Source organism: Pelophylax lessonae (genome assembly GCF_965119305.1).
Source record: "Pelophylax lessonae genome assembly, chromosome: 10".
NCBI classification, from domain to species: domain Eukaryota; kingdom Metazoa; phylum Chordata; class Amphibia; order Anura; family Ranidae; genus Pelophylax; species Pelophylax lessonae.
In genome coordinates, this window is record NC_138777.1 from 42989563 (window position 1) to 43016209 (window position 26647).

The following is a 26647-nucleotide window of genomic DNA, read 5'->3' on the forward strand; positions in this document are numbered from 1 at the left end:
CTACTTTGGTATGACTTTCATGCAACTTGAGGGCCATAGACTTCAATGTTAACAAAAATTCAAAACCATCAAAAATTGCATGAAAGTCATACCTGAATGTTTAACATGCAACAGTGGGTCCGACTTTGCAGAGGGACAAGTCACATCCAAGTCGCACCCATCCAAAGCTGCACTCCAAACTCAAGTGTGAATGGAGCCTTAACTTCAGCTTGTTCAATTAATCTTTGAGAATAAAACCTAGAAGCTGATTGGTTACTATGCACAGCTACACAAGATTCTGTGTGCTCCAGTTTTAGTAAATTCCCCCTTCCCTCCCTTGTCCTCCCCACCCCCAAATGACCAGCAGTCCTGTTCATCTGTCCCTATAGACTTGAGTGGGTTCCGCTGCAGCTACAGGACAGGCTGGCTCACAGTTACTGCTGTAAAAGATTCATTAGTGTCAGTGTAACACATGGACTCTGCAGCCAGAAGACATCAAAGAAATACGCCTTTTATCAATCTCCTCCCTTCCCTCGCCAAACATCCTGGACAGTCTAGTCTGCTTTACTAATACTTTCACATTGTTTTGATTTTTTTTTTTTTGTTTAAATTGCAAATAAATAATATGTCAGTAAGTTACCAAAAGTCATTTCTCATTGAGATGCTGGCACGTATTAAAAAAATAACATACATCTGTCTACCCATTTCTACACTGTGGGACAAGGATGGGCACGTCGGCAGCTAACATCTACTCTGTGGCCCAGCGATCGACAGGCAGGTGGTACTGCTAGTCTTGAAGTGCCCCAACCCTGCTTAGACGCACATATAAAGGAAAAACATCATAAGGACCTTAAATACTGATCAAAACACACATTCCTCCTCCAAGCCCCCTCCAAGCTCTGCGGCCTGGTCATCAAAAGGGAAAGATTTTTTTTCTTTTTGGTACATCACACTGAAGAGTTGGAGATAAGGGGAATCTTCTGTTTGCAGACAACGGTGTTCGCCCCCTCTCCCTGGCTCCACAATTAAAATTGCAGAAGGAGGAGCTCTCCGAACCTTAGTGTCCACATATACACCTCAAGGAAATCGCAAAAAAAAAAAAAAAAAAAAAAGAAGACTGATATCTATGCTTGCTGTGGAGGCTGCTGCAGGCACACACTGGTGTAAAGAGAGTAAAGATTTGATTCTATTTGTCACTTGGCATGGTGCTGGCATGAAAACGCCAGCTCACACGTGGAACACACAGAATAAAAGGTTGATTGGCAAAACTCCAGTGCTTACGCCCCTGTCCTGGGATGGTTCTGATCCTGTACGGCCCAGGAAACGGTCAGACGCGCTTTGTCTTTTCATAGTACCCTCGGTTACAGGAGAACAGGTCACTTAGTCTCTTCTGTCTGGGCGCAGTTCTGGACTGGTGAAGGGAAGGAGGCGGTGGCTGGCTTGGGGTCGGGAGGGGGGCTGTTGGCAGTAGCACTGCAGTCCTGGCTGTGGTTAGAGGTCACCTCTGAGTTGACAGGTTTGGTGAGGTCAATATCCTGAATGAGCCGGATAAGACGTTTCACTTTGTCCAAAGAGCTGTGCATGTCTTTCTGTCGGGACAAGACGCTGTTCTTCATTTCTATGCATTTCTGGAAAACAGAAAGGAAGACTTAGCAACTGCTGGACAAGTTACAACAAAGGCAGAGCCAATCATTTTCCTGGAAAACCAGTAATTATTTCATGAGGGATTCCTAGTTACGTATCCTCAGAAGCAAGGATGCCAGCGAAAGCTGTTAGCATTGATCTTTATTATTGGGTTAATACAATTTCCTGGCTGCTTACCGTTATGGAGCTGCTGAGTTGTTTCACTTTCTGCTCTAGTTGCTCTCGCTCCTGTTTCAGCTCTGAGCTCCACTTGAGTAATTTTTGCTTCTCTTCTTCTTTTGCTTTTTAGAAAAATAAAATATATTACATTTTGTATAACAGGACAACCTGTACAGTTTGCAGAGCTCTGAGAGACACACATTCACATACATATATACAGTGATTTTCTATAAAGAAACCAGAAAACCATAATGTGTGTAAAGAGGATGGATGTGAACAACATTTCACATCCAGATAAGTGAACACATACAAAATGATTTAGAGTAGACCTTTTGTTGACAGCTGGTCAGTGTGTGAGCTTCTAAGGCCAAGAAGCAAGAGTGGAGGTGCAGGACAGCCTATTTATCATGGGAGCTACCACTGCTGGCTCTGTAAAAGTACAGGTTCAGTGCTGGTCAGCCTGATCCCGGCTTACAGTAAATACTTAGTGATTCACTCACCTAGGACAAGTATGCAGCCAGTGGGGGGGGGTTACCTTACTAAAACTGGGGAGTGCAAAACCTGTTTCAGCTGTGCATAGAAACCAATCAGCTTCCAGGGTTTTTTGGCAAAGCTTAAGCTGAACTTAGAAGCTGATTTGCTATCAAGCAAAGCTGCACCAGATTTTTGCACTCTCCAGTTTTAATAAATCAACCCCAGTGAGGTGTAAACTTCTGTCCAGTATGCTAGTTTTCAGGTCAATGCTTGACTATGTACTACAGCCAGAATGAGGGTGCCGGAAACTATACATATAATAAACCATGTTCACAATGGCAGCTCCAATACTTATGTTTCACAGGTCCTCTTTAGCAACATCTCTGATATACAGGTGTCCTCTTTAGCAACATCTCTGATATACAGGTTCCCATGATTCTGCCAGTGCCTTACCCAGACACAGAGCCTGTGTAATCTATATGTGTTGGCAACTCAAGGGATTTCAGGACAACCCTGTCACAATCCTGTCCCTGTTCCAATTATAGCCAGCAATAAGAAAGGAGGGTGTCCCCCCAGTTGATAATCTTTCCAGTATATGAGCACATCTATACAATTTGGAACGTTTTATGTTTTATTAATACAACTGGCAGCTACATCTGAAGTGTCTGTTTTTGGAGAAAACAGATATTAGGGCTGATTTACTAAAGGCAAACAGACAAAATAATTTACCTACAATTATTTTGGTGGAGTAACTTTGTACTGTATTTGTTTGGTGCAACACAGTGGGGGTGGATTTTCTAAAGGCACATAGACTGTGCACTTTGGAAGTGCAATTGCTGCAGAGTTTAGTAAATGAGGTGAAGCTGCACTTCACAAAGAATACCCAATCACATGCAAGGAAAAAAAAAAACTGTATTTTTGACTTACCGTAAAATCCTTTTCTTTGAAATTCATTGACAGATGCAGCTCCATATTCTTCATAACCATTGAGTTATTCTGCCCCCTACAGGAGTAGGACACTAGGCAGCAAAAAACTTTACATGCCTTCAGGGATTGCGCCATAGGCGTGGTAAAGTTTTCTCCTGCCTAGTGTCCTACTACTGTAGGGGGCAGCATAACCCAATGGTTAAGAAGAATATGGAGCTGCATCTGTCAATGAACGATAGAGAAAACAGCATTTATGCTTGCACATAATTGGATGATAAAAGTCAGCAGAGCTTCCCCTCATTTACTACGTTTCGGAGCAACTGCATTTACAGAAAAAAATGCAATACCTAGACTTGCAACTGGTGGACATTACTGGAACATTACATGAGACCAAGTCATTTATTAGTACATATCACTTAGCGTCCAAAAAACAATACATGTGACATTGCAATCTTGAGTGTAACCCCTATATGCTACCTTATAGGTAACAGAGCGATACAGGTTGCATAAACCACTGAAGGTGTCTGTATATTGGGTCTCCTTCTCCATTTTTTGTTTCTTGAACAGTATGTATGCGCCTTTAAAAGATATGTACAAATACATTTTTGATACATTTAAAAAACTGTCCACCAGTTGAGAGACTAGTTCTTGCATTTTTTCTGTAGATTTAGTTTTGGGATGTGGCACAGGTAGGGGTCACCCTTTGTCTTCAACTGCATTTACAGAGTGCAACTGCACTTCCAAAGTGCACAGTCATTTGCCTTTAGTAAATCCACCCCATTTTGTTGCACCACACAAATACAGAACAAAGGTACTCCACCAAAATAAACGTAGGCAAATGTTTTTCAGTCCACAGAGCATTTTAAGGGATTGTGTTGATGGGTAAAAATGCAGTGAGACCATTTGAGATCATTCAGAATTCACTGACCGATGCATTTGGCCTGCATTTGTGTTGCTTTTGCAATTACACAGGCTTGTATTTGGAGAAAAACAGGATTTCTAACTATCTGTAAATTCATTTTCTTGAACTACAAAACATGCCTGTTGGCTTTTGCGGTTATCTGGGCTCAAGACACTTTAGGTGCTCGGGTCTAGAACTTGTAATTTTGAGTAAAATATGGAAGCATGAGGCATGGTGGACACAGAAACCGTAACTCATTTGTAGCCCCTGGATTCTACATTCTGAACCAAAACATGAAAAATATGTGTGACCCAGATGACCTTGAAGAGTGAGAAGCATCCCATGGTCTAAGATTCTGATTCTGTGTGCTGTAATGTACAGTTAAGAAATGTATTCTGATGCAAGCAAAAGCCAGTCAACACAGGCCCTTAAAGTGTCACAGGGGTCCCATTTATTTAAGAGAAGATTTTAGGAGGTGAGGAACATTTTTTTTTTTACATAATTCATGGGTTACTGGAACTCTTCTTATGCTGGTAGACTAGCAGAATGTCATGCTGAACCTATTTTTTTTTATGTGGCATAAATGGAATAAGAACAGCTACGATGGGCTTTATCTTGCTGTGATTTTATGGCCAGTTTAGCAACATTCAGGTGAGGATCAGGACATTTAAGGGTAGCACTAGAACTTGATAATAAGCATTTTGAAATGCTCTTTAATTTTCCAACCTCAAAAGATCAGAAGGTGTTACCATTGGTTTACCACTTCAGATCGGTTTAGGTTGCCTTTTTTAGGAGACATCTGTCCATCTATGACAAGTCCTACAAGGCCATGCTTCAGTAAGGTTAGAGGTCTGCTGTTTATGACCTCTTTGAGGCCCTCCTGCACAGACTATGACGTATGACAGAGAAAACCTCAGACCAACCTGCTTTATATGCAATATACGAGTGAACAATTGCTAATGTTCCGGGCCATGGAATTGCTTCTTCTTTCTTGAGCATCTGGAAGAAAGAACATGGCTTTAAAAATTATACTGAAAATATAATTTTAAATATATTTGATCTGCATAGGAAGCAAACTTTTATACAGGAAAAAAAAAAACATAAAAAGACTTAAAAATTAATATTAGACATATGTGGAAGCCAATTTTACCATTATCATCAAATTAAAGTCCTTACAGCTTTAATTACTGACTTCCTGCAGTTACTAACACATGCGCAAAAAAAAACATTTGGCCAAACATATTTCACCCAAGTCATAGGTGGCCTGCTCCAAAATGAGCACTTTTCTTCCAATATATTTACTGGTAGCAACTGCCACTACTTGAGATAAATGGTCAACACTGTTTCCATGCAGTACTGGAGTTATTATTTTTTTTTTTTTTTAATTGCCACGAGGTGCACCATACATGTAGTGTTTTCTTTCTCTCCCTACGTGTGCCTGCATTCCAGATTCCCTCATCACAAAACACATTCTTGCCTCTAGATTACTTATGTGCTGTGTGTGTACAAGTGCAGTGTACATTCCTGGCATCTACAAAAATGGAGCCAGGTGCCAGGACAATGCATCTCCCTGTGAAAGAGTTCAATCGTCAGTGGCCACCCAACAGCCAAAGAGAGAAGATATGGGACTGATGTAGAGGAGAAGTAAGAGGATGAACATGGAGGGAGAGGATGGAGCTGTCAACACTGGAGGGCAAACTTTGGGAGAAAATTGACAGGAGTTATATCCCTCACTTACCATAACCCCAAAAAACAAAAAAACAAAACCTTTTGCCTTTAGTTCTACTTTAACATTCAAATTTTGAAATTAGGGTAATTTCCCAAACAAAAATATTCACTATTAGAAATTTGGACATTTTTAATCCTGTTTCTCCAAATTTTCTTGCCACTGCAGTTGAAAACCATCAATGATTTGACCCCATTAAACAATCTTTTTTAAATAAAATCCATCTACCTTCTAGCCAATTTATTTGATATAATATCCATGATGGATGAATAGTTGCCGCACCCCCCCCCCCTTCAGTTCCACTTCCACTGGGAAATCTTACACATTACACATATAAAAAGCAGAATTACATGATGGAAAGAAAAAGGTCTTCCTTTACAACAATCCATCGTATTGCACAACACCCCTTTGGAGAAGGGCTATTTTTGGTAAAGGTCTATTCACATTTGTGATATTGTGATGCAGTTAAATACAGGTTAAAATGGCAAACCAAATGTGTAATGTCAACTGTGCATTTACATTCAATGTCACTGGAAAAGCATGGATGCAGAGATGAAATCTGTCCTATTATCTAGAATGGAGCATATCTTGCCATGCACGCATTTACAGCACCAAAAGGTGCACAAGTGCAAAGCAGGACCTCAATTTCTAGTGACACCCATGTGTGTGCATTATTGTACCAGGTAGTGCATGCTATAATACGTCTACACTGTTTTTGTTTCCACATGCTTTTTTTATGCGTTTTGCCAGGGAAAGGACATATCAATATACCACAAAAAGCACAAAAAAAGCTTCAAAAACTGGATTTTTGTCTTGCCGTAAAATCCTTTTCTCTGATGTTCATTGACGGACACAGTGCCATATCTTCTTGACCCTTCGGTTTATGCTGCCCCCTACAGGGTAGGACACTAGGCGGAAAAAAGTTTAACTACGCCTATAAGGCAGTCCCAGGAGATATACTCCCACTTCCTGCTATAGGTCTTCAGTTTTGTAACAAGCAGTGTCAGAAGAACATAAAACCCAACTCAGAGGGGTGGGTGCGGTGTCCGTCAATGAACATCAGAGAAAAGGATTGTACGTTAAGACAAAAATCCAGTTTTCTCTTTCATTGACGGACACAGCTCCATAACTTCTTGACCCTTGGGACGTCCCAAAGCAGTGTCAACATGAGGGGTGGGAAGAACCCAGCAATATACACACTTTCTAAAGGCCAAACATAGCCAACCAGATAAAACAGGAGCTCAATCAGGAAACGATTGGCGCTCACTTGACAAAAAAAATACACCCTTAAAGAGGACTAATCCTCACCAACAGCAGCCTGTAAAACCTTGCGGCCAAAGGCAGCATCCACAGATGCCAACACATTCACCTAATAAAATTTAGTGAAAGCGTGCACAAACGACCAGGTGGCTGCCTTGCAATCCTGCTCAACTGACGTCTGATGACAGAAGGCCAAAGAGGCACTAAGTTCCCTTGTAGAAAGCGCCTCAACAGGGAAAGGAGGATCCTGACCCTTAATGGAATAGGCCTGCACCACCATTCGCCTGATCCATCCGGAAATGGTCACAGCAGACGCAACCAGCCCCTTACGGGGTCCATCCATAAGGACACACAGGGAATCCGATTTTTGGAACAATTCCGTCACCGCCAGGTACACCCTGATTGCCTGAACCACATACAAAGAATTTAAGGCAATCTCTTTAGGGTCAAAAAAAAAAAAAAACGAAGAGATTTCCAGTCACAACTTACCAACCAGCCAGCGACCAACCGAATTGACCTGTCTAACAGTATGCGTTAAAAACAGGGGTTTGGTTGCACATTTGCAAATACATGTGCAAGCTGCAGGCCACGGCAAGGCACCCTGATATCTGCAGTCCCTAACTCTACAATTTAAAGAGTCTCTACAATGAGAGCACATGCATTTAATGGGATAGATGGAGGACAGGTGACTAGAGGGAGCCCAATCTCTTTAGGGTAAATGAAAAGAGGTTTGACCGCACTCCAGTGGGTGAAGATAAAATGATCCTTTATTAAGATTGTAAACCCGACAAGACAATCGCTTCAAGATCGCTTAATCACAATCGGTTATGATTAAGCGATCTTGAATTGTGAAACGCGTCAACTGTCTATGGCTCGATTGTAAATCCAACAAGACAAGACAATCTTAATAAAGGATCATTTTATCTTCACCCACTGGAGTGCGGTCAAACCTCTTTTCGTTTACATTGAGTGGATCCAGACAACTGACTGGATTTGCACCTAGCTGCTTGAGGGTTGGATTGTCCTCACCTGGAGTGGTGTACATTTCCTTTCAGTGAATCTCTTTAGGGTGCTTAGGCTTAGGGTACAAGGAAGGCAACACAATGTCTTCATTTAAATGGAAACCAGAGACAACCTTTAGGAAGGAATGACTGGCAGGGACGAAGCACCACTTTATCTCCGTGAACCACCAAGTAAGGTGAACGACAAGACAAAGCTGCCAGCTCCGACACCCTATGTACAGAAGAAAAAAAACACCACCAAGAAGGCTACCTTCTAGGACAATGTAAACAGAAGAATCTCACAAATATTTCCCAACGGTGGTTACTGAACAACCAACAGCACCAAGTTAAGATCCCACGAGGGCAATGGAGACTGCACTGGGGGAGCCAAGTGGCGAACCCCCTGAACCAAGGTGCGAACCAAAGAATGTGTAGCCAAAGGACATTGAAAGGAAACTGCCAAGGTCGATCCTGGCCCTTGATGGTATACGAGGCCAGACGCTGCTAAACACCGCTGTGGAGGAAAACCAAAGTCCGAGTCACCGAAAAATTAGCAGGGGTGAACACCAAGATATTCACAACCGCAAAGTACGCTCCTCAAAAGCGATAGTAAATCTTCCAAGAAGTAGATTTACAAGCTTGCATCAGCGTGGGTATCAATGATTCAGACAACCCTCTATCCTTCAGCACCAGGCTTCCGACAGCCAAGCAAGATGGAAGATTGGCCCTTGGCCCAACAGATCTCCTATAAGAGGAGGTCTCCAAGGAGCATCGGTGACCAACTGTATCAGATCTGCGTACCAAAACCGGCGAGCCCAGTCTAAAGCCACTAGAATGGCCATAATCCCTTCTGCCTCGAACCTACGCAAGAATCTTGGCAGGAGTTCTAGAAGAGGAAAAAAACGTATAGAAGACAATACTGGCCCCAAAGGAGCCACCAATGCGTCTGTGACATCGGCCAGAGGATCCCGAGACCTAGCTATGAACCCTCTGTACCATCAAGTTGAGACAAGAGACCAACAGGACCACCTCGGGAGTTCCCCACCGGAAACACAACTGATGAAAAGTGCAGACCCCCTGAACACAATCAGTGCCAAAAAGGCCACCGCACTCGGACAGGCTGGCATCCGCGGTGACCACCGTCCAGTACAGGGGAAGGAAGTTTTTTTTCTGTCGAAACGCCGGAGAGCGAAGCCACCGAATCAGAGACCCTCTCATACCCCAGCTCAACAGGATCCGATTGTCTAGAGACTGTGGATTCTTTCCCCACATGGCAAGAATCTCTCTTTGCACAGGTCTTGTGAGGAACAGTGCAAACGGAAACCTCCTCGAAGATAGACACCATCAGACCCAGCACCCGCATGCAAGTCCTGAAAGACGACCGACTGCTGGACAACAGGAGTCAAATTCATCCTTCAGATTTTGGAACTCTGATGCATTTTGTCATATGTGACTTAAGTTCTGTGAATAAGTCACATATGATGAAATGAGTCAGAGTTATTTGTTCCTGCCTGTAATCACTCCACATTTTCAAAGCTGGTTACCTGCAGTTGCTTGTAAGTGTTTTTAACCATTTTAAATAAATTGTGTGAAGCAGTTTTACACTAGGTGTGTGCATTCTGGCCTTTTTTTGCATATCAGTGTATTGATGGAAGTTAAAGGTACCATTGTCCAGGAGTACACAGGTACAGCCTGATTGAAAATTCCTTACAACTGGATTCCATTCTGTCTGGATGATCACATGGCTTGTTTGACCCACTTACTATAAAAGGCACTTGGGTCCATACGTTCTGGCGAACGCATTTACCTTCATTGGTGGTGTTGGGTTCTAGCTCACTGACGATTTCTGGAATTATAACACTCTGGCTTCTTATCTAGTTTTCCAGTTTCTTACACATGGTCCACAACAATATGGGCGCACTGATTGATTTACTTATATTTTCACAATATTATGGACTCACGGTTTGATTTATCTTTATTTTTTCTCTTACGTTTTATGCATAATTTATTGTATGTATATTAGGCTTGTGACGGTATCAGATTTTCATGCTGCGATTAATTGATTAAGGTTTTGCCACGGTATACGGTATTATCACGGTATTCGATTATTAAATTTAAATTATAAAATTTCCACCTCACTTCAATTTCATTGCTGAATTTAGGGGCTTTGGTTCACTTATGCACATTATTATATAGTCAGTCAGTACAGACTCTGTGAACCAGGCCTAAAATAGGTCATCAAGCAGTGTCTGGCCTAACTGGTAATAACTGGTCCTGGCGCTCGGCTCCGATCCGATGGCCTGGTCATTAAGAGGGCAAATCCTTGTGGTCAAGAAGTGGTTAAACCTGAAGGAGGTGTTGTTTATAAATTGCTTTACTATTTCTTTAGGCCTGGTTCACATGTATGCGGGTTGGCGGCCCACATTTGCACAGGCATAGCAGCCCATTGATTTGAACGGGCTGCTATGCCCTAATTTTCCGCAGAAAAAAGGTGCATGCAGCATTTTTTTTAAATTCAGTGGCCTTGAAATCCATCCTGCTTTTGCACCATGCGACTAACCTGCAGTTCCTGCTCTGGCAAGCTTTCTGCATTTTTTGTATACGTGGGCACGGCATTTAAAAACAGTTTGCGTGTGCAGCAACGGCAGGTAAGTCGCATGGTGCAAAAGAAGGATGGATTTCATGGCCACTGCATTTTTTTAAATTCTGCATGCACCTTTTTTCAGCTGAAAACGCAGGCATAGCAGCTCAAGCCCATTCACATCAATGGGCTGCTATGCCTGTGCAAATGTGGGCCCCCAACCCGCATACATGTGAACCAGGCCTAAAGCAATAGTAAAGTCATTAATTGGTTAAACCTGCAGGAGGACCGGTGTTTTTATCTATTAATGACTTTACTATTGCTTTAGGCCTGGTTCACATGTATGCGGGTTGGTGGTTCACATGTATGCGGGTTGGGGGCCCACATTTGCACAGGCATAGCAGCCCATTGATGTGAATGGGCTTGAGCTGCTATGCCTGCGTTTTCAGCTGAAAAAAGGTGCATGCAGTATTTAAAAATATGCAGTGGCCATGAAATCCATCCTTTTGCACCATGCGACTTACCTGCCGTTGCTGCACACGCAAACTGTTTATTTTTAAATGCCGTGCCCACGTATACAAAAAATGCAGAAAGCTTGCCAGAGCAGGAACTGCAGGTTAGTCGCAGGATGGATTTCAAGGCCACTGAATTTTAAAAAAATGCTGCATGCACCTTTTTTCTGCGGAAAATGAGGGCATAGCAGCCCGTTCAAATCAATGGGCTGCTATGCCTGTGCAAATGTGGGCCGCCAACCCGCATACATGTGAACCAGGCCTAAAGCAATAGTAAAGTCATTAATAGATAAAAACACCGGTCCTCCTGCAGGTTTAACCACTTCTGGATCGCAAGGATTTGCCCCTTTAAAGACCAGGCCATCGGATCAGAGCGCCAGGACCAGTCATCACCAGGTAGGCCAGACACTGCTTGATGGCTATATAATAATGTAATGTGGGCTGCTATGCGTGTGTGTGTGTATATTAGACCTGCACGATTCTGGCCAAAATGAGAATCACGATTTTTTAGCTTGGAATAAAGATCACGATTCTCTCACGATTCTCTGTGTAACAAAAAAAAAAATTGGGATAACTTTACTGTTACGTTTTTTTTTTTTTTTTTTATTCATTAAAGTCTAATCATTGCGTTTGAAAGACTGCTGCGCAAATACAGTGTGACATAAAATATTACAACAATCGCCATTTTATTCTGTAGGGTCTCTGCTAAAAAAATATATAAAATGTTTGGGGGTTCTAAGTACTTTTCTAGCAAAAAAAAAAACTGATTTTAACTTGCAAGCAACAAGTGTCAGAAAAAGATCCAGTCTTTAAGAGGTTAAACTTCCTTTCTCCCTGGCAGAGGGAAGGAAAAGATACAAATGTAATCATTTTTGTTTATAGTTAGGAGACTTAATGCTGAAAGGGGTTAGCTGAGTGAGTGAATGAGTCATCCAGCTCACTGAAATGTATCAATTCACAAGTCAGGCAGACTTGACAGAGAAACTCGGTATTTTAAAAATGCCACAATAACAATACCGTGGCTATGCAATACCGCGATATATCGAATTACCGAAAACCGGCATATGTCTAATGTATATTAATTTAGTGCTTCGATATATACTAAGCTCACCCTGAAAAACACAAGCAAGGGAGTCCACAAAAGGATCACCTATTAGACCCAGCAAAAAAGCAAGGTGGTCACCCTTCATAGAGGACATAATGGGACATAGCCCCCCTTGAGGGAAGGGGGAGGAGCTTGCTATGATGAGAACACGCCGGCAGAGTACCCTCGCCCACACAATAATGGCTGCTACATTATCACAAAAAATTAAGCTCCTCCACGGCGCCACCTGGTTTAAAGGAGGCGCCTGGCTGACCATTTGGCTCAGCAGTTCGCAGGCCACGGCCTAAATGTCAGTGGAGGCCCAGCCGTATTTGCCCAGATTCACAGTCTGGCAGATGCCCAGGGAGAGAGTTGGGGGCATCAGCTAAATGCACTGATGCCGCCCCCTCAACGGCAGCGCCCAAAGCAGCAGCGTCCACAGCGGCCCACTAGGCCCCAGTGGAGCCGACCACCCAGTGCAGGAGAGGTGGGTTGGGTGTCAAAAGACCCACAGTGACTGTTTAGAGGGGCTGGGGGGGATGGTGGGGATCCCAGGGGTCTGACCATCCAAGGGAGGGGCCCACATCCGCCCCAAAAGACCACCAAGGGAGAGGGGGGGGACACTACTTACCACACCATGGAACTTGGTGGGCACCACTCCTGGCAGACCACCGCACCATCTTGGAATAGGGGTGCTGCAGGCCAGAGGCACGCAGCGACTCTGGTCGTGATCAGGGCTATGCGTCCTCAAAAGGCGCTCAACTCGCCAGCCCCCGTCAAGTGGGGCTAAGGTCGGGTAATGCTCGCAGTCTTGCCAGACTGAGAAGACCGTAAGGATCTAGGATATCCAGTCCATCGCCCAGTCTGGCAGTTTACTGTAGTTCTCACAGGAACAGGAAATAATAAAAGAAGAAAACATTTCGTATAAAAAGGAAAAAATACTAGGACCAGAGATCCCAGCAAGGAACTAGGTCCTTACTCCTGGCTAGGCAGAAAAAAAAATGAAGACCTATAGCAGGAATTGGGAGTATACCTTCTGGGACTGCCCTATAGGCGTAGTCAAATTTTTTACCGCCTAGTGTCCTACTCCTGTAGGGGGCAACATAAACCCAAGGGTCAAGAAGATATGGAGCTGTGTCTGTCAATAAATGAAAGAGAAATTTATTTTTATAGAACATGTTCTGTCACATGGGTCCGAGTGGGCCTAACGTTTTACTTACTGCCTAGCAGAGAGGGGGAGGGGGGGGGAGTGAAGTGGCTGCACAGACTGGCCAGTTTACGATTAGCAAATATCTTAAGGTTTTGAAACCTTTTCTTTCTTTGCATAATCTTGGAAGAGCTTGGCTAAATACAAGCAGTTCTGAGAAAACCTCAGGCTAATTTTTACTTAATCGCTTGCAACCATGGTGGGTGCAATAAAACTTATACAAACTTACACATGTTATATTATAGGTTATACTCTTCTGACTTTGCAGTTCAAAGCCAAGAGCCAGTGAGAAACAATCCCCTTATAAGAAGTCCCCCTGAGGACAACCCAGTTACAGGTTGTCTGAGGAAGAACATCTTAAGAGTGCTACTTTAATAACCATATATTTATACCGGAGGATGAGGTCACAAAATGTAAAAATATATACCACACAACTAAGCAAGACAATATTTTTTATCTTCAAAAGTATAGACGCCTAGCATCAGCAAGCCATCACACAGAGACCACCAATTCACCATGCTGCACACATAACATCGCCGGTGTGCAAAACTATGAGTTACACTCTTCTATGCTATTGTTACTTGGATTCATACAGAACTATACCTCCCTACTTTCTGAGACAGGAATGAGGGACACCTATTAGCAAACATATGTAAGCATAGGACACACACCCCCGCCGCCACCCCCCCCCCCTTCCCCCAAAGGAGAATTGTACAGAAAAAAAACTCACAAATGCTTTTTTAATACTTCTATTCCTTTATATTGGCTTTTAGAATATACAAATGCAGCAATTTAGAAATTGGATGAAAGGTTTAGCTCTGGGAAACACTTTTTGATAGATAAATAATGCATTTTACATACAACTATATAGATCAGAACAAAATGAGGAGGAAAGAGGGCCAAATAAGGGACAGACCCTCAAAATCAGGGACAGTTGGGAGCTATGCTTAACTACCACGGTATTTTAAATTATTTATTACATATCTAGTTTAAAGACATCATCTTTAACCAACTTATATAGAATAATACATACTGCCACGTAACCTATACACAAGCAGAAGCATAATGCTACAAACAGAACACAGTGTTTACAAAGCTTTCTATTCTGCCATATAATATAATATTCTGTGTTATATAGCAGATGGGGGAAATAAGTAGCGCCTCTTCAGTGACATCAGGTCTCATCCAGCTTTACAGAAACCAGAGCTACCATAGCAGTCTGATGAAACCCGCATGAGAGCTTGTTAAGAGTAGGGAGCTCCCAGGCCGGGTTGTGGTGTGCTTCGTCCAGTTTTAAAAAAGTTGGATGAAAAAATCTGACATCCTCGTAGTGGGGCTGTTTGTCCCCCTGTTGAAGAAGAAATTCCATTTAAAAAAAAAAAAATGCACATCTTTTTGTAGAAAACAAAAAAATATTTTTTTTTAAATAAATACCTGTAAACAATTGAATCCGCGATCAGCAGGTCACGGGTGCAATCCCAGGCTCCTGCAGACTGTCATTGAGGTACTGAAGGACAGGAAGGATCAATGAACTACCAAGAGCTCATCAACCCCTTGGTAGTTCATTAAGAACTACAAGCTGTCAGCTGCAATGGCTGATGGTAGTTGTAGTTCTCCCATTCACAGACAACTAGGAGAACTAACACTGCACATCACCCTGAACACACCATCCCCATCGTGAAACGTGGTGGCAGCATCATGTTGTGGGGATGCTTTTCTTCAGCAGAGACACGGAAGCTGGTCAGAGTTGATGGGAAGATGAATGAAGCCAAAAACAGGGCAATCTTAGATGAAAACCTGTTAAACCTAAAGCCAAAGCAACATTGGAATGGTTCAGATCAAAGCATATTTATGTGTTAGAAAAGCCAAAGTCCAGACCCAAATTCAAATGAGAACATGTGGCAAGACTTGAAATATGCTGTTCACAGACGCTCGCCATCCAATCTGATAGTTTGAGCTATTTTGCAAAGAAGAATGTGAAAAAATGTCACTCTCTAGATATACAAAGCTGGTAGAGACATCCCTTTCCTCTCCACAAATATTTGCTACTTTGTGTTGGTCTATCACATAAAACCCCAATAAAATAAATTTATGTTTTTGGTTGTAATATGACAAAATGTGGAAAATTTCAAGGGGTATGAAAACTTTTTTCAAGGCGTGCTGTGTGTGTGTGTATATTATATATATATATATATATATATATATATACACACACATACATGTAAACATACACACACACACATACTAGAGCTGCACGATTCCTGATTCTGGGATAAGGTAGGCAAGGGAATCTCCTGAATATTCTCAAATAGAGGTTTCTGGAGAACCAAAAACACTAAATTTAAATCCCATGGCGGCAAAAGAGACTGTAAGGGTGGAACCGCATGTCGACCCCCTGAATGAAGGTGCGAACTAAAGAGTGCTTGGCTAGGGGTCACTGAAAGAAGAATGCCAAGACAGGCACCTGGCCCTTGATGGTACTCAAGGCCAACTACTGATCAACGTACTGTTGAAGAAAGGTTAAGATCCGAGCCCCAGAAAAGGATCAAGGATGAGAACCAATCGACTCACACCAAGAAATGTACGCTTTCCACATATGATGATATATCTTGCTGGAAGACAACTTAATCACCTTCACTATAGTAGGGATCACTGATCCAGACAGACCTCTGTCCCTCAGTACCTGGCTTTCAACAGCTAAGCCAATAAAACCAGTGACTGTAAAGCAGGATGGTAGATCAGCCCTTGGGACAACTGGTCTTATCTGAGAGGAAGCCCCCAAGGGACGTTTTTAGCCACCAGGATGATTGGAAGATCCTTGCTCTTGATTTCTCGCAGGAACTGTGGAAGAAGCCTTAGTCAATAATACTGGCCTTGCCGTGGCCCTTGGATGCCTGTGGCGTCTGTCAAGAGGACCCCGTGACCACGTCACAAACCTCCGTATCCTCCTGTGGAGTCGAACCTGCTAAAGAAGCTGCATGTAAGACTGTGCAAACAGGACTGTCTTGAAGGTGGATACCACCAGACTCAGAAACTGTATGCAAAATGGGAGAGATAACTATCTGCTTGACAGCAGCCAGTGAATCACAGCCTGTGGTCCCTGAAGCCTGTGCAGAGGAAGGACCACCCTGCTCAGAAATAGAATCAGACCTAGGTAAATCAATTTCCCTACACAGGGATAGGGGGGACCTTAGGTAGTGCAGGCATCACCTGAACCTTTGCAGGAATTAAATCCACACAAGGAGACTCAGGACATAAAAAATCTGAGAAGGACAAGCTTTGTCCCCCTTTCTGGGTACCCCAAAAGAAACATTTTGCAGATCTCCTTGACGCTCACCAAAGAAGTCCAAAGAAGATGTCCACCCTCCCCAAAAATGGGTGAGGGCAGACCTTCATGCTGAAGGAGTCTTGCCTGCTGTACCGGGGAAGCTAACTCTAGGCTTACCAGACCAAGGTTGCTTGGAACCTCCCGAGGAAGATTTAAAAGATCTATTTCCCTTATTCTCCGACCCAGAAGAATGAAAGAAATGTATATGGGCTGAGAAGGAGGGCCCCCATCTGCGGCGAGGCTCTTTCCCTTTCCTTGACTGTGGCAGGAAGGGGTGTGATATTAAGTCCCCCTTTACGGGCTGCATCCACGGCGGCATCAGGCTCAGAATCTGACGAGACAGCCTAAACAGGAAAAGGCGGGGGATGCCGCATACTGGGCCTTTGCCTAAAAGACCACTTCCACCTGGGACACTAAGGACTGCAAGACCGCCGTCATTGCAACCATGGGAAGCTGGGGTTCAGAGGGACCTGCCATCTCCATGAGGAGGTCAGTGGGGGAGATATGACCCTGAGGCTCTATAAGGAAAGGAAGACCTTGCAGTACAAAAACAATCTTTTGGCACCACTAAAGGATGCCCTCAAAGCTCAGGGTAACCATTAACAGAGAGAGAGAGAGATAACAGGGACCGCCAAAGACTCCCCCTTTCGACCGGAGAAGCGCCGAGAGATCGAAGCCATCATCATCATAGACCCTATCCCTGTTCATATGTCCCGGGCACAGGAAGAGGAAACTAAGGAGGAAGAGGAGGAGCTTCGGCATCCCCACAAGGCTTCAGTTGTTTCCAGTATCTCCCAGACCAAGGGAAAATGGCCCCGTGACATCATTCGGCTACACAAACATGGCCACCAAGACCAGCTAGACTAAGAAGAAATGGCAACCATCAGCTATAAATAGCATGCTGCCAGGATCTTTCCTGCACCCTCTGCAAGGGGACCCCCCCCCCCCCCCAAAGTAAGACACATTTAGGTGAGACCTTGCTATGAACTCTGCACTGGGACCCCCTGCACTATACCTACACTGCAAACAGCAGGGCATGCACCTAGGGGTCTCCTACACTGAGACCCCTCCAGACTACCAGGGCAGGGGACACACTATCCCAGGACCCTTACAGAGTGGGGATTGTGGGGGAGACCCCAGGGGTCTCTGCTGCATTCTCTGCCCTGGGACCCCCACCAGATTCTAGGTCCAGACAGGGGGGGGAATGGGAGTGGGGGAAGCCCAGCTCAGTGAGGTATTTAAGGATGGGAGGAGGGAACCTGCAGGCAGGTCTGACCGTCCCTGGAGGTCACCCGCGTCCACCCCAAAGAGGGAGAGGGGGGACTGTATTTACCCCTTCATGGTGCAGGTAACGCTTCAGACAGAACTGCAACCTACCGAAGTAGGGGAGCTGCCGGCCTAAGGACCACTGCGACTCAGACCCAAGCCCAGTCATATGTGAGACGTTTAACCCGCCGGCCAGCCTCTGTCCATGAAGATATGCTGCGGTCTGCACGTGCTAGCTGGCTGGACTGGGGGGACCACTGGATTTAGATTATCCAGCCCGTTGGCCAGCCTGCCAGTTGATTGTAGATCTCCCAAGGGGAAAAAAAGATGTAAGGAAGGAGAAAGTTGCTGGGACCAGAGATCCCAGCCGGGAGCCTAGATCCTTACTCCTGACTAGGCAGATTAAAACTGATAACCTAGAGCAGAGAGGGGGTTATATACCAGCTGAGGATGACCCATGGATGACCCTAGTTCTGATTTATGGAGCGCTGGGTCCGTCGATGAACGTAAGAGAAATTCTAATTTTCTGAGATCCTGAATTTTGGGTTTTCACTGGCTATAAGCCATAATCATCAAAATTAAAAGAGAAATGCTTGAAATATATCGCTTTGTAACGCATCTGTATAAAATAATGGGCTTTTTGACTTACCGTAAAATCCATTTTTCTTTCATTCATTGAGAGACACAGCTCTAGATCTTCTTAACCATTGTTATACTGCCCCCTACAGGAGTAGGACACTAGGCAGAAAAAAAGACTGACTACACCTATAGGCAGTCCCAGGGGGTATACTACACCTCTCTGCTATAAGCACTCAGTTTTGTTACAAGCAGTCAGAAGAATTAGCAGACAGCCCTTTCCGAGGCCTATCCATGAGCACAAATAGGGAGTCTGACTTCCCAAAAGACTCCGTAGCTGCCAGGTACACAGGAATTGCCCGAACCATATCTAGGGCATTCAAAGCAATTTCCCTAGGATGTTTTGGCCTGGGACACAGGGAAGGCAATACAATGTCTTTGTTCAAATGGAAATCAGAGACAACATTTGGAAGGAATGACAGACAGGGGCGAAGCACCACCTTACCTCTGTGAACCACCAAGTAAGGTGAACGATAAGATAACGCCACTAATTCCGACACCCTGCGCAAACAGGTGAACGCCAGCAAAAATGCCACCTTCTGGGACAGCGTAAGCAGGGGAATCTCCTGAAGGTTTTCAAAGGGAGGCTTCTGGAGAATGGATAGCACCAAGTTGAGGTCCCATGGTAGTAATGGAGACCGCACTGGAGGAGTCAAGTTTTGAACTCCCTGAAGAAAAGTATGCAGCAGGGAGTACGTGGCCAAAGGTGGTTAAAAAAAGAACGCCAAGGCCGACACCTCGCCCTTGATTATACTCAAAGCCAATTTCTGCATTTCTGCCCCATTGAAGGAAGGTCAAGACCAGAGCCACAGAGAAAGAGCGAGGGTGAACCCCAAGAGACTGACACCACAAAATGAATGTTTTCCACGTACGATGGTAGATCTTCCTAGAGGGAGACTTCCTGGCTTTCAACAGCATTGGAATCAGACGCAGATAAAAAAAATTGCCAAAGCTGAAATCTGACCTTTTTTGTGGCCAGGGCTAAATGCTGATCTACACCTCTTTGTAAAAACTCCAGTAGACTTGACACCGAAAAGGAACAGGTACGCTTTCCAAACGCGATGATAAATCTTCCTAGGAGCTAGATTTCCTAGCTTTTAATTACCGAATCCGACAACCCTCTGTCCTTCAGTACCTGGCTTTCAATAGCCAAGCCGTTAAAGCCAGCGACTGTAAGTAGGATGGAAGATCAGCCCGTGGGACAGCAGATCCTCTCTCAGAGGTAGTCTCCAAGGAACGTAGTTGACCAGTTGCACCAGGTTGCCGTACCTAGACTGGCAAGGCCAGTCCGGAGCCACTAGAATGACCGAAATCCCTCGAGAGGATTGAGAGGAGGGAAGGCCTAAATTAGACGATACTGGCCCCACGGGGCCACCAGTGCGTCTATGGCATCGCCAATGGATCCCGTGACCATGTTACAAATCTCTGCACCTTTCTGTTGAGCTGAGATGCCAACAGATCCACCTTGGGGGTGCCCCACCAGAGACACAACTGATGAAACCCCTCTGGAAGAAGGGACCACTCCCCTTGATCCAACACCTGCCAACTGAGATAATCCGACTGCTAGTTTTCCACCCCCGGAGGGTGTACGGCGGAGAGGGCTGAACAAAACGTTCTGCCCACTGTAGAATGCTGGCTACCTCCAGAGCCGCCAAGAAAGTTCTTGTGCCCCTAGGTGATTGGCATAAGCCTCGGGCGTGGCGTTGTACAATTTAATTTGCACTGGACACCCCAGAAGACGATCCGTCCAATGATCCAGACACAGTCTGATCACTCAGAGTTCAAGGACATTGATCAGTAGTCTGAACTCTTCCAGTGTCCAGACCCCCTGAGCAGAGTTTCGGCCTAGGACACCTCCCCAGTCAGACAGGCTGGCATCAGTGGTGACCACTGTCCAATACAAGGGGTGAAAGGATTTACCCTGCCAAAGCGCCGGAGAACAAAGCCACCAGATCAGGGACCCTTTTGTTCCCCGGCTCAGCCAGATCTGATTGTCCAGAGACTGCGGACACTTGTCCCATTTGGCCAGAATTTCCCTTTGCAGCTCAGCACCGGCATGCAAGTCCGGAGGGATGACCAACTACTGGACAGTAGAAGATGAATTGCAGCCTGCAATTTCTGGAGTTTGTCCAGAGGAAGGAACACTCTGGCAAGAGTCCAGAGTCAGACCCAGATAGTCCAGTTTTGTGGAAGCAACCAGAGCAGACTTCTGAAAATTCAGAATCCAGCCAAACTTCCTCAGAGTCCGTATAGTGAGCTACACCTTGTCCATCAGAGCAGCAGGAGACCCTGCTCGCAGGAGGTCATACAAGTAGCCCAGTACTACGATCCCCTCTGACGTAACAATGCTAGCACTGGGGCCAACACTTGGAAGACCCAAGAAGAAGAGGTGAGACCAAAGGGTAACGTCACAAAATGATAATGCTCTTCTCCCACGGCAAAGCGGAGGAATCGCTGGTGACCGACACATATTGGAATGTGTGTCTTTGATGTCGCTAGAGTCAAAGAATGCAGGGATGCCACCACCGTGCGAATAGACTCCATTCTGAACTTCTGTACCCGCACAAAGCAGTTTAGTACTTTGAGGTCCCGGATTGGATGCACCTTGCCCTCCTTCCAGGGAAATGTAAACAGGTTTGAATAAAACCCCTGAAATGTTCTGAAGTCGGAACCAGAACAATCACCCCTTGAAGTACCAGGTCTTGCCCTGCCCCAAAAAGAGCATGTAACTCAATCTTGTAGCTGGGCCGTATGACTTTGTGGACCCACTTGTCTTCTACCAAAGAAGTCCACGGGTCTAGGAACCACCGAAGACGTCCCCTAACCCCAGATACAGGTGAGGGCGCACCTTCATGCTGAAGGAGCCTTGTCCGCGTATCTGGAAGCCCGCTCTCGAATTGCCAGACCAAGATCGCTTGGATCCTCCTGTGGAGGCCTTGAAAGGCTTTGATCCTTTGTCATTTGACCCCGAGGGACTAAAAAACTTGGGAGCCGAGGACAGGCCATGTCAACGACGAGGATCCTTGTCCTTACTAGCCTGCGGAAGAAAAGTACTCTTCCCCCCCCCTGTGAGACCCTTAATGATGTCAATCAGGGTAGCTCCAAACAGGGGATCTCCTTGAAAAGGAAGATCAGTTAAGGTCTTTTTAGAAGTCTGATCCGCAGACCAACATTTGAGCCAAAAAAACACGCCTAAGGACCACTGCTGAAACAGAGAAACTAGAAAGTAGGGGATCCGCATCCAAAGAGGCATCACACAAACTGCAGCCCCTGGACCAATTGGTCCACCAGCTCAGGATCCAGAAGTCAGCACCAGGGGGTGAGTAGGGGCTCCCACCGCTGAAATCGCCGTCCACAGGGCTCCACTTCCATGGCGCCACTCTTAAGGGGCAAACCATCACAAAATGGCCACCAGACTACACAAACATGGCCGTCGTGTATATAAACGCACAGGACAGGAAGGAGGGGAACCCGTGGTCTGACTGTCCCAAGGAGGGGCCCACGTCCACCCCAAAACCCTCCAGAGGGAGACCGCTACTCACCATACCAGGAACCAGGTGGGCACCGCTCCAGGCTGAACCCCTCTTCATCGAAATCAGGGGCTGTTGGCCAGGAGGAAAGCTGCGACTCGGGCCGAGACCCGGTCGTATGCAACCTCGCCAGGCATTTAGTTACATAGTTACATAGTAGCTGAGGTTGAATAAAGACAATAGTCCATCCAGTTTGACCTGTGTAGGTGTGTGTGACCCTAATCATCACTCATACCCCTTAATGTTCTGATCCTTGAGATGTATGTCCAAGAGTCTTTTGAAAGTAGCCATACTTCCCGCAGAAACTACCTCTTGTGGTAGAGAATTCCACAATCTTGTAGCCCTAACAGTAAAGAATCCCCCGCGTTGCCTGAGGTTAAAACGCTTCTCCTCTAATCGCATTGTATGTCCTCACGTCCTCATGCAATCCTTGCGACTGAATAGCTTTTTTTTCTATGCTGAGATCACAATTGAGGTATTTGTAAATTGCTATCATGTCCCCCTTTAATGCGTCTCTTCTCCAGGGAGAATAAATCAAGCGATTGTAAACGCTCTTCATAATTAAGGTCCTCCAATCCCCTAATTAGTTTAGTTGCCCTTCTCTGGACTCTCTCCAGCTCCAACACAACCCTCCTGAGGACTGGCGACCAGAACTGGACAGAATACTCCAGATGCGGTCGGTCCAGAGATTTATAAAGTGCTAATATTCTGCCGGCTTTGGCAGCTGCCGCTTGACATTGCATGCTATTGCCTAGTCTATCCTCTACTAAGACTCCCAGATCTTTCTCCAGGCCAGCCCCGTCCAGTGGGGCTATGTTGCAACCGACCAAGCGTGGAGCTGAGGTCTGTGTGTGCTCGCTGGCCAGACTGGGGTGACCACTGAATCTAGATTATCCAGCTCGTCGCACAGTCCGGCAGTTGATTGTAGATCTCACAGGAAAAATCCAGGAGAAAAAATGTCTATCTAAAAATAAATAATTGCCAGGATCAAAGATACCAACCGGGAACTGGGTCCTTACCCCTGACTAGCCAGAATAAAACTGAGTGCCTACAGCAGAGAGAGGGAGTATACTCCCTGGGACTGCCCATAGGCATAGTCAGTCTTTTTTTCTGCCCAGTGTCCTACTCCTGTAGGGGCAGTATAACCCAATGGTTAAGAAGATGATCTTATTTTTTTGAAATGCGTATATGTATGTATGTATAATATACATACATATACACACACATACATACACACTATATATATATATATATATATATATATATATATATATATATATATACATATACATACATATATACACAGTACAGACCAAAAGTTTGGACACACCTTCTCATTCAAAGAGTTTTCTTTATTTTCATGACTATGAAAATTGTAGAGTCACACTTCAAGAGGTAGTCACATGAAATGGTCTTCCAACAGTCTTGAAGGAGTTCCCAGAGATGATTGGCACTTGTTGGCCCTTTTGCCTTCACTCTGCGGTCCAGCTCACCCCCAAACCATCTCGATTGGGTTCAGGTCCGGTGACTGTGGAGGCCAGGTCATCTGGCACAGCACCCCATCACTCTCCTTCTTGATCAAATAGCCCTTACACAGTCTGGAGGTGTGTTTGGGGTCATTGTCCTGTTGAAAAATAAATGATGGTCCAACTAAACGCAAACCGGATGGAATAGCATGCCGCTGCAAGATGCTGTGGTAGCCATGCTGGTTCAGTATGCCTTCAATTTTGAATAAATCCCCAACAGTGTCACCAGCAAAGCACCCCCACACCATCACACCTCCTCCTCCATGCTTCACGGTGGGAACCAGGCATGTAGAGTCCATCCGTTCACCTTTTCTGCGTCGCACAAAGACACAGTGGTTGGAACCAAAGATCTCAAATTTGGACTCATCAGACCAAAGCACAGATTTCCACTGGTCTAATGTCCATTCCTTGTGTTCTTTAGCCCAAACAAGTCTCTTCTTCTTGTTGCCTTTCTTTAGCAGTGGTTTCCTAGCAGATATTCTACCATGAAGGCCTGATTCACACAGTCTCCTCTTAACAGTTGTTCTAGAGATGTGTCTGCTGCTAGAACTCCGTGTGCCATTGACCTGGTCTCTAATCTGAGCTGCTGTTAACCTGCGATTTCTGAGGCTGGTGACTCGGATGAACTTATCCTCCACAGCAGAGGTGACTCTTGGTCTTCCTTTCCTGGGGCAGTCCGCATGTGAGACAGTTTCTTTGTAGCGCTTGATGGTTTTTGTGACTGCACTTGGGGACACTTTCAACGTTTTCCCAATTTTTCGGACTGACTGACCTTCATTTCTTAAAGTAATGATGGCCACTCGTTTTCCTGTACTTAGCTGCTTTTTTCTTGCCATAATACAAATTCTAACAGTCTATTCAGTAGGACTATCAGCTGTGTATCCACCTGACTTCTGCACAACACAACTGATGGTCCCAACCCCATTTATAAGGCAAGAAATCACACTTATTAAACCTGACAGGGCACACCTGTGAAGTGAAAACCATTTCAGGTGACTACCTCTTGGAGTGTGATGCCCCGTACACACGTGCAGATTATCTGCAGACTTTTGTCTGCAGACTTACCTTTTCTATGTAGTGCAAGGGCCTGCCGGATTGCATACAAATTGAAAGTGTTTAGGTTTGACCTCATATTATATGGTTTTGGTAAGTCTGCAGACAAAAGTCTTCAGATAATCTGCACGTGTGTATGGGGCATAACTCTACAATTTTCATAGTCATGAAAATAAAGAAAACTCTTTGAATGAGAAGGTGTGTCCAAAATTTTGGTCTGTACTAATATATATATATATATATATATATATATATATATATATATATATATACACACACACACAGTCAGGTCCATAAATATTGGGACATCGACACAATTCTAATCTTTTTGGCTCTATACATCACCACAATGGATTTGAAATGAAACAAACAAGATGTGTTTTAACTGTAGACTTTCAGCTTTAATTTGAGGGTATTTACATCCAAATCAGGTGAACAGTGTAGGAATTACAACAGTTTGTATATGTGCCTCCCACTTTTTAAGGGACCAAAAGTAATGGGACAATTGGCTGCTCAGCTGCTCCATGGCCAAGTGTGTGTTATTCCCTCATTATCCCATTTACAAGGAGCAGATAAAAGGTCCACAGTTAATTTCAAGTGTGCTATTTGCATTTGGAATCTGTTGCTGTCAACTCTGAATATGAGATCCAAAGAGCTGTCACTATCAGTGAAGCAAGCCATCATTAGGCTGAAAAAAACAAAACAAACCCATCAGAGAGATAGCAAAAACTTTAGGTGTGGCCAAATCAACTGTTTGGCACATCCCTAAAAAGAATGAACACACCAGTGAGCTCAGCAACACCAAAAGACCCAGAAAACCACTGTGATGGATGACCGAAGAATTCTTTCCCTGGTGAAGAAAACACCCTTCACAACAGTTGGCCAGGTCAAGAACACTCTCCAGGAGGTAGGTGTATGTATGTCAAAGTCAACAATCAACAGAATACTTCACCAGAGTGAATACAGAGGGTTCACCACAAGATGTAAATCATTGGTGAGCCTCAAAAACAGGAAGGCCAGATTAGAGTTTGCCAAACAACATCAAAAAAAGCCTTCACAGTTCTGGAACAACATCCTATGGACAAATGAGACCAAGATCAACTTGTACCAGAGTGATGGGAGAGAAGAGTATGGAGCAGGAAAGGAACTGCTCATGATCCAAATTATACCACCTCATCAGTGAAGCATGGTGGTGGTAGTGTCATGGCGTGGGCATGTATGGCTGCCAATGGAACTGGTTCTCTTGTATTTATGGATGATGTGACTGCTGAAAAAAGCAGCAGGATGAATTCTGAAGTGTTTCTGGCAATATTATCTGCTCATATTCAGCCAAATGCTTCAGAACTCATTGGACGGTGCTTCACAGTGCAGATTTACAATGACCCGAAGCATACTGCGAAAGCAACCAAAGATATTTTAAGGGAAAGAAGTGGAATGTTATGCAAAGGTCAAGTCAGTCATCTGACCTGAATCCGATTGAGCATGCATTTCACTTGCTGAAGACAAAACTGAGGGGAAAATGCCCCAAGAACAAGCAGGAACTGAAGACAGTTGCAGAAGAGGCCTGGCAGAGCATCACCAGGGATGAAAACCAGCGTCTGGTGATGTCTATGCGTTCCAGACTTCAGGCTGTAATTGACTGCAAAGGATTTGCAACCAAGTATTAAAAAGTGAAAGTTTGATTTATGATTGTTAATCTGTCCCATTACTTTTGGTCCCTTAAAAAGTGGGAGGCACATATACAAACTGTTGTAATTCGTACACCGTTCACCTGATTTGGATGTAAATACTCTCAAATTAAAGCTGAAAGTCTGCAGTTAAAGCACATCTTGTTTGTTTCATTTCAAATCCAT

The 26647-nt window shown here is 44.6% G+C and overlaps 1 protein-coding gene across 2 annotated transcripts in view; it reads right to left on the reverse strand.

Annotated features, from left to right (window-relative positions):
- Positions 1-204: 204 nt before the first annotated feature.
- The window catches only part of PHF21A (PHD finger protein 21A), a 156716-nt gene continuing 130273 nt past the window's right edge, over positions 205-26647 (reverse strand). The window contains exons 14-16 of one of the 2 annotated variants that reach the window (XM_082270006.1): positions 5008-5083; positions 1801-1904; positions 205-1607 (exon numbers count right to left, since the gene is read on the reverse strand). In XM_082270006.1, the coding sequence (XP_082126132.1) occupies positions 1356-1607; positions 1801-1904; positions 5008-5083 (432 nt within the window). In that variant the 3' untranslated portion in view covers positions 205-1355. The remainder of the gene's footprint in view (positions 1608-1800; positions 1905-5007; positions 5084-26647) is intronic. The other variant, XM_082270005.1, reaches the window with a different exon arrangement.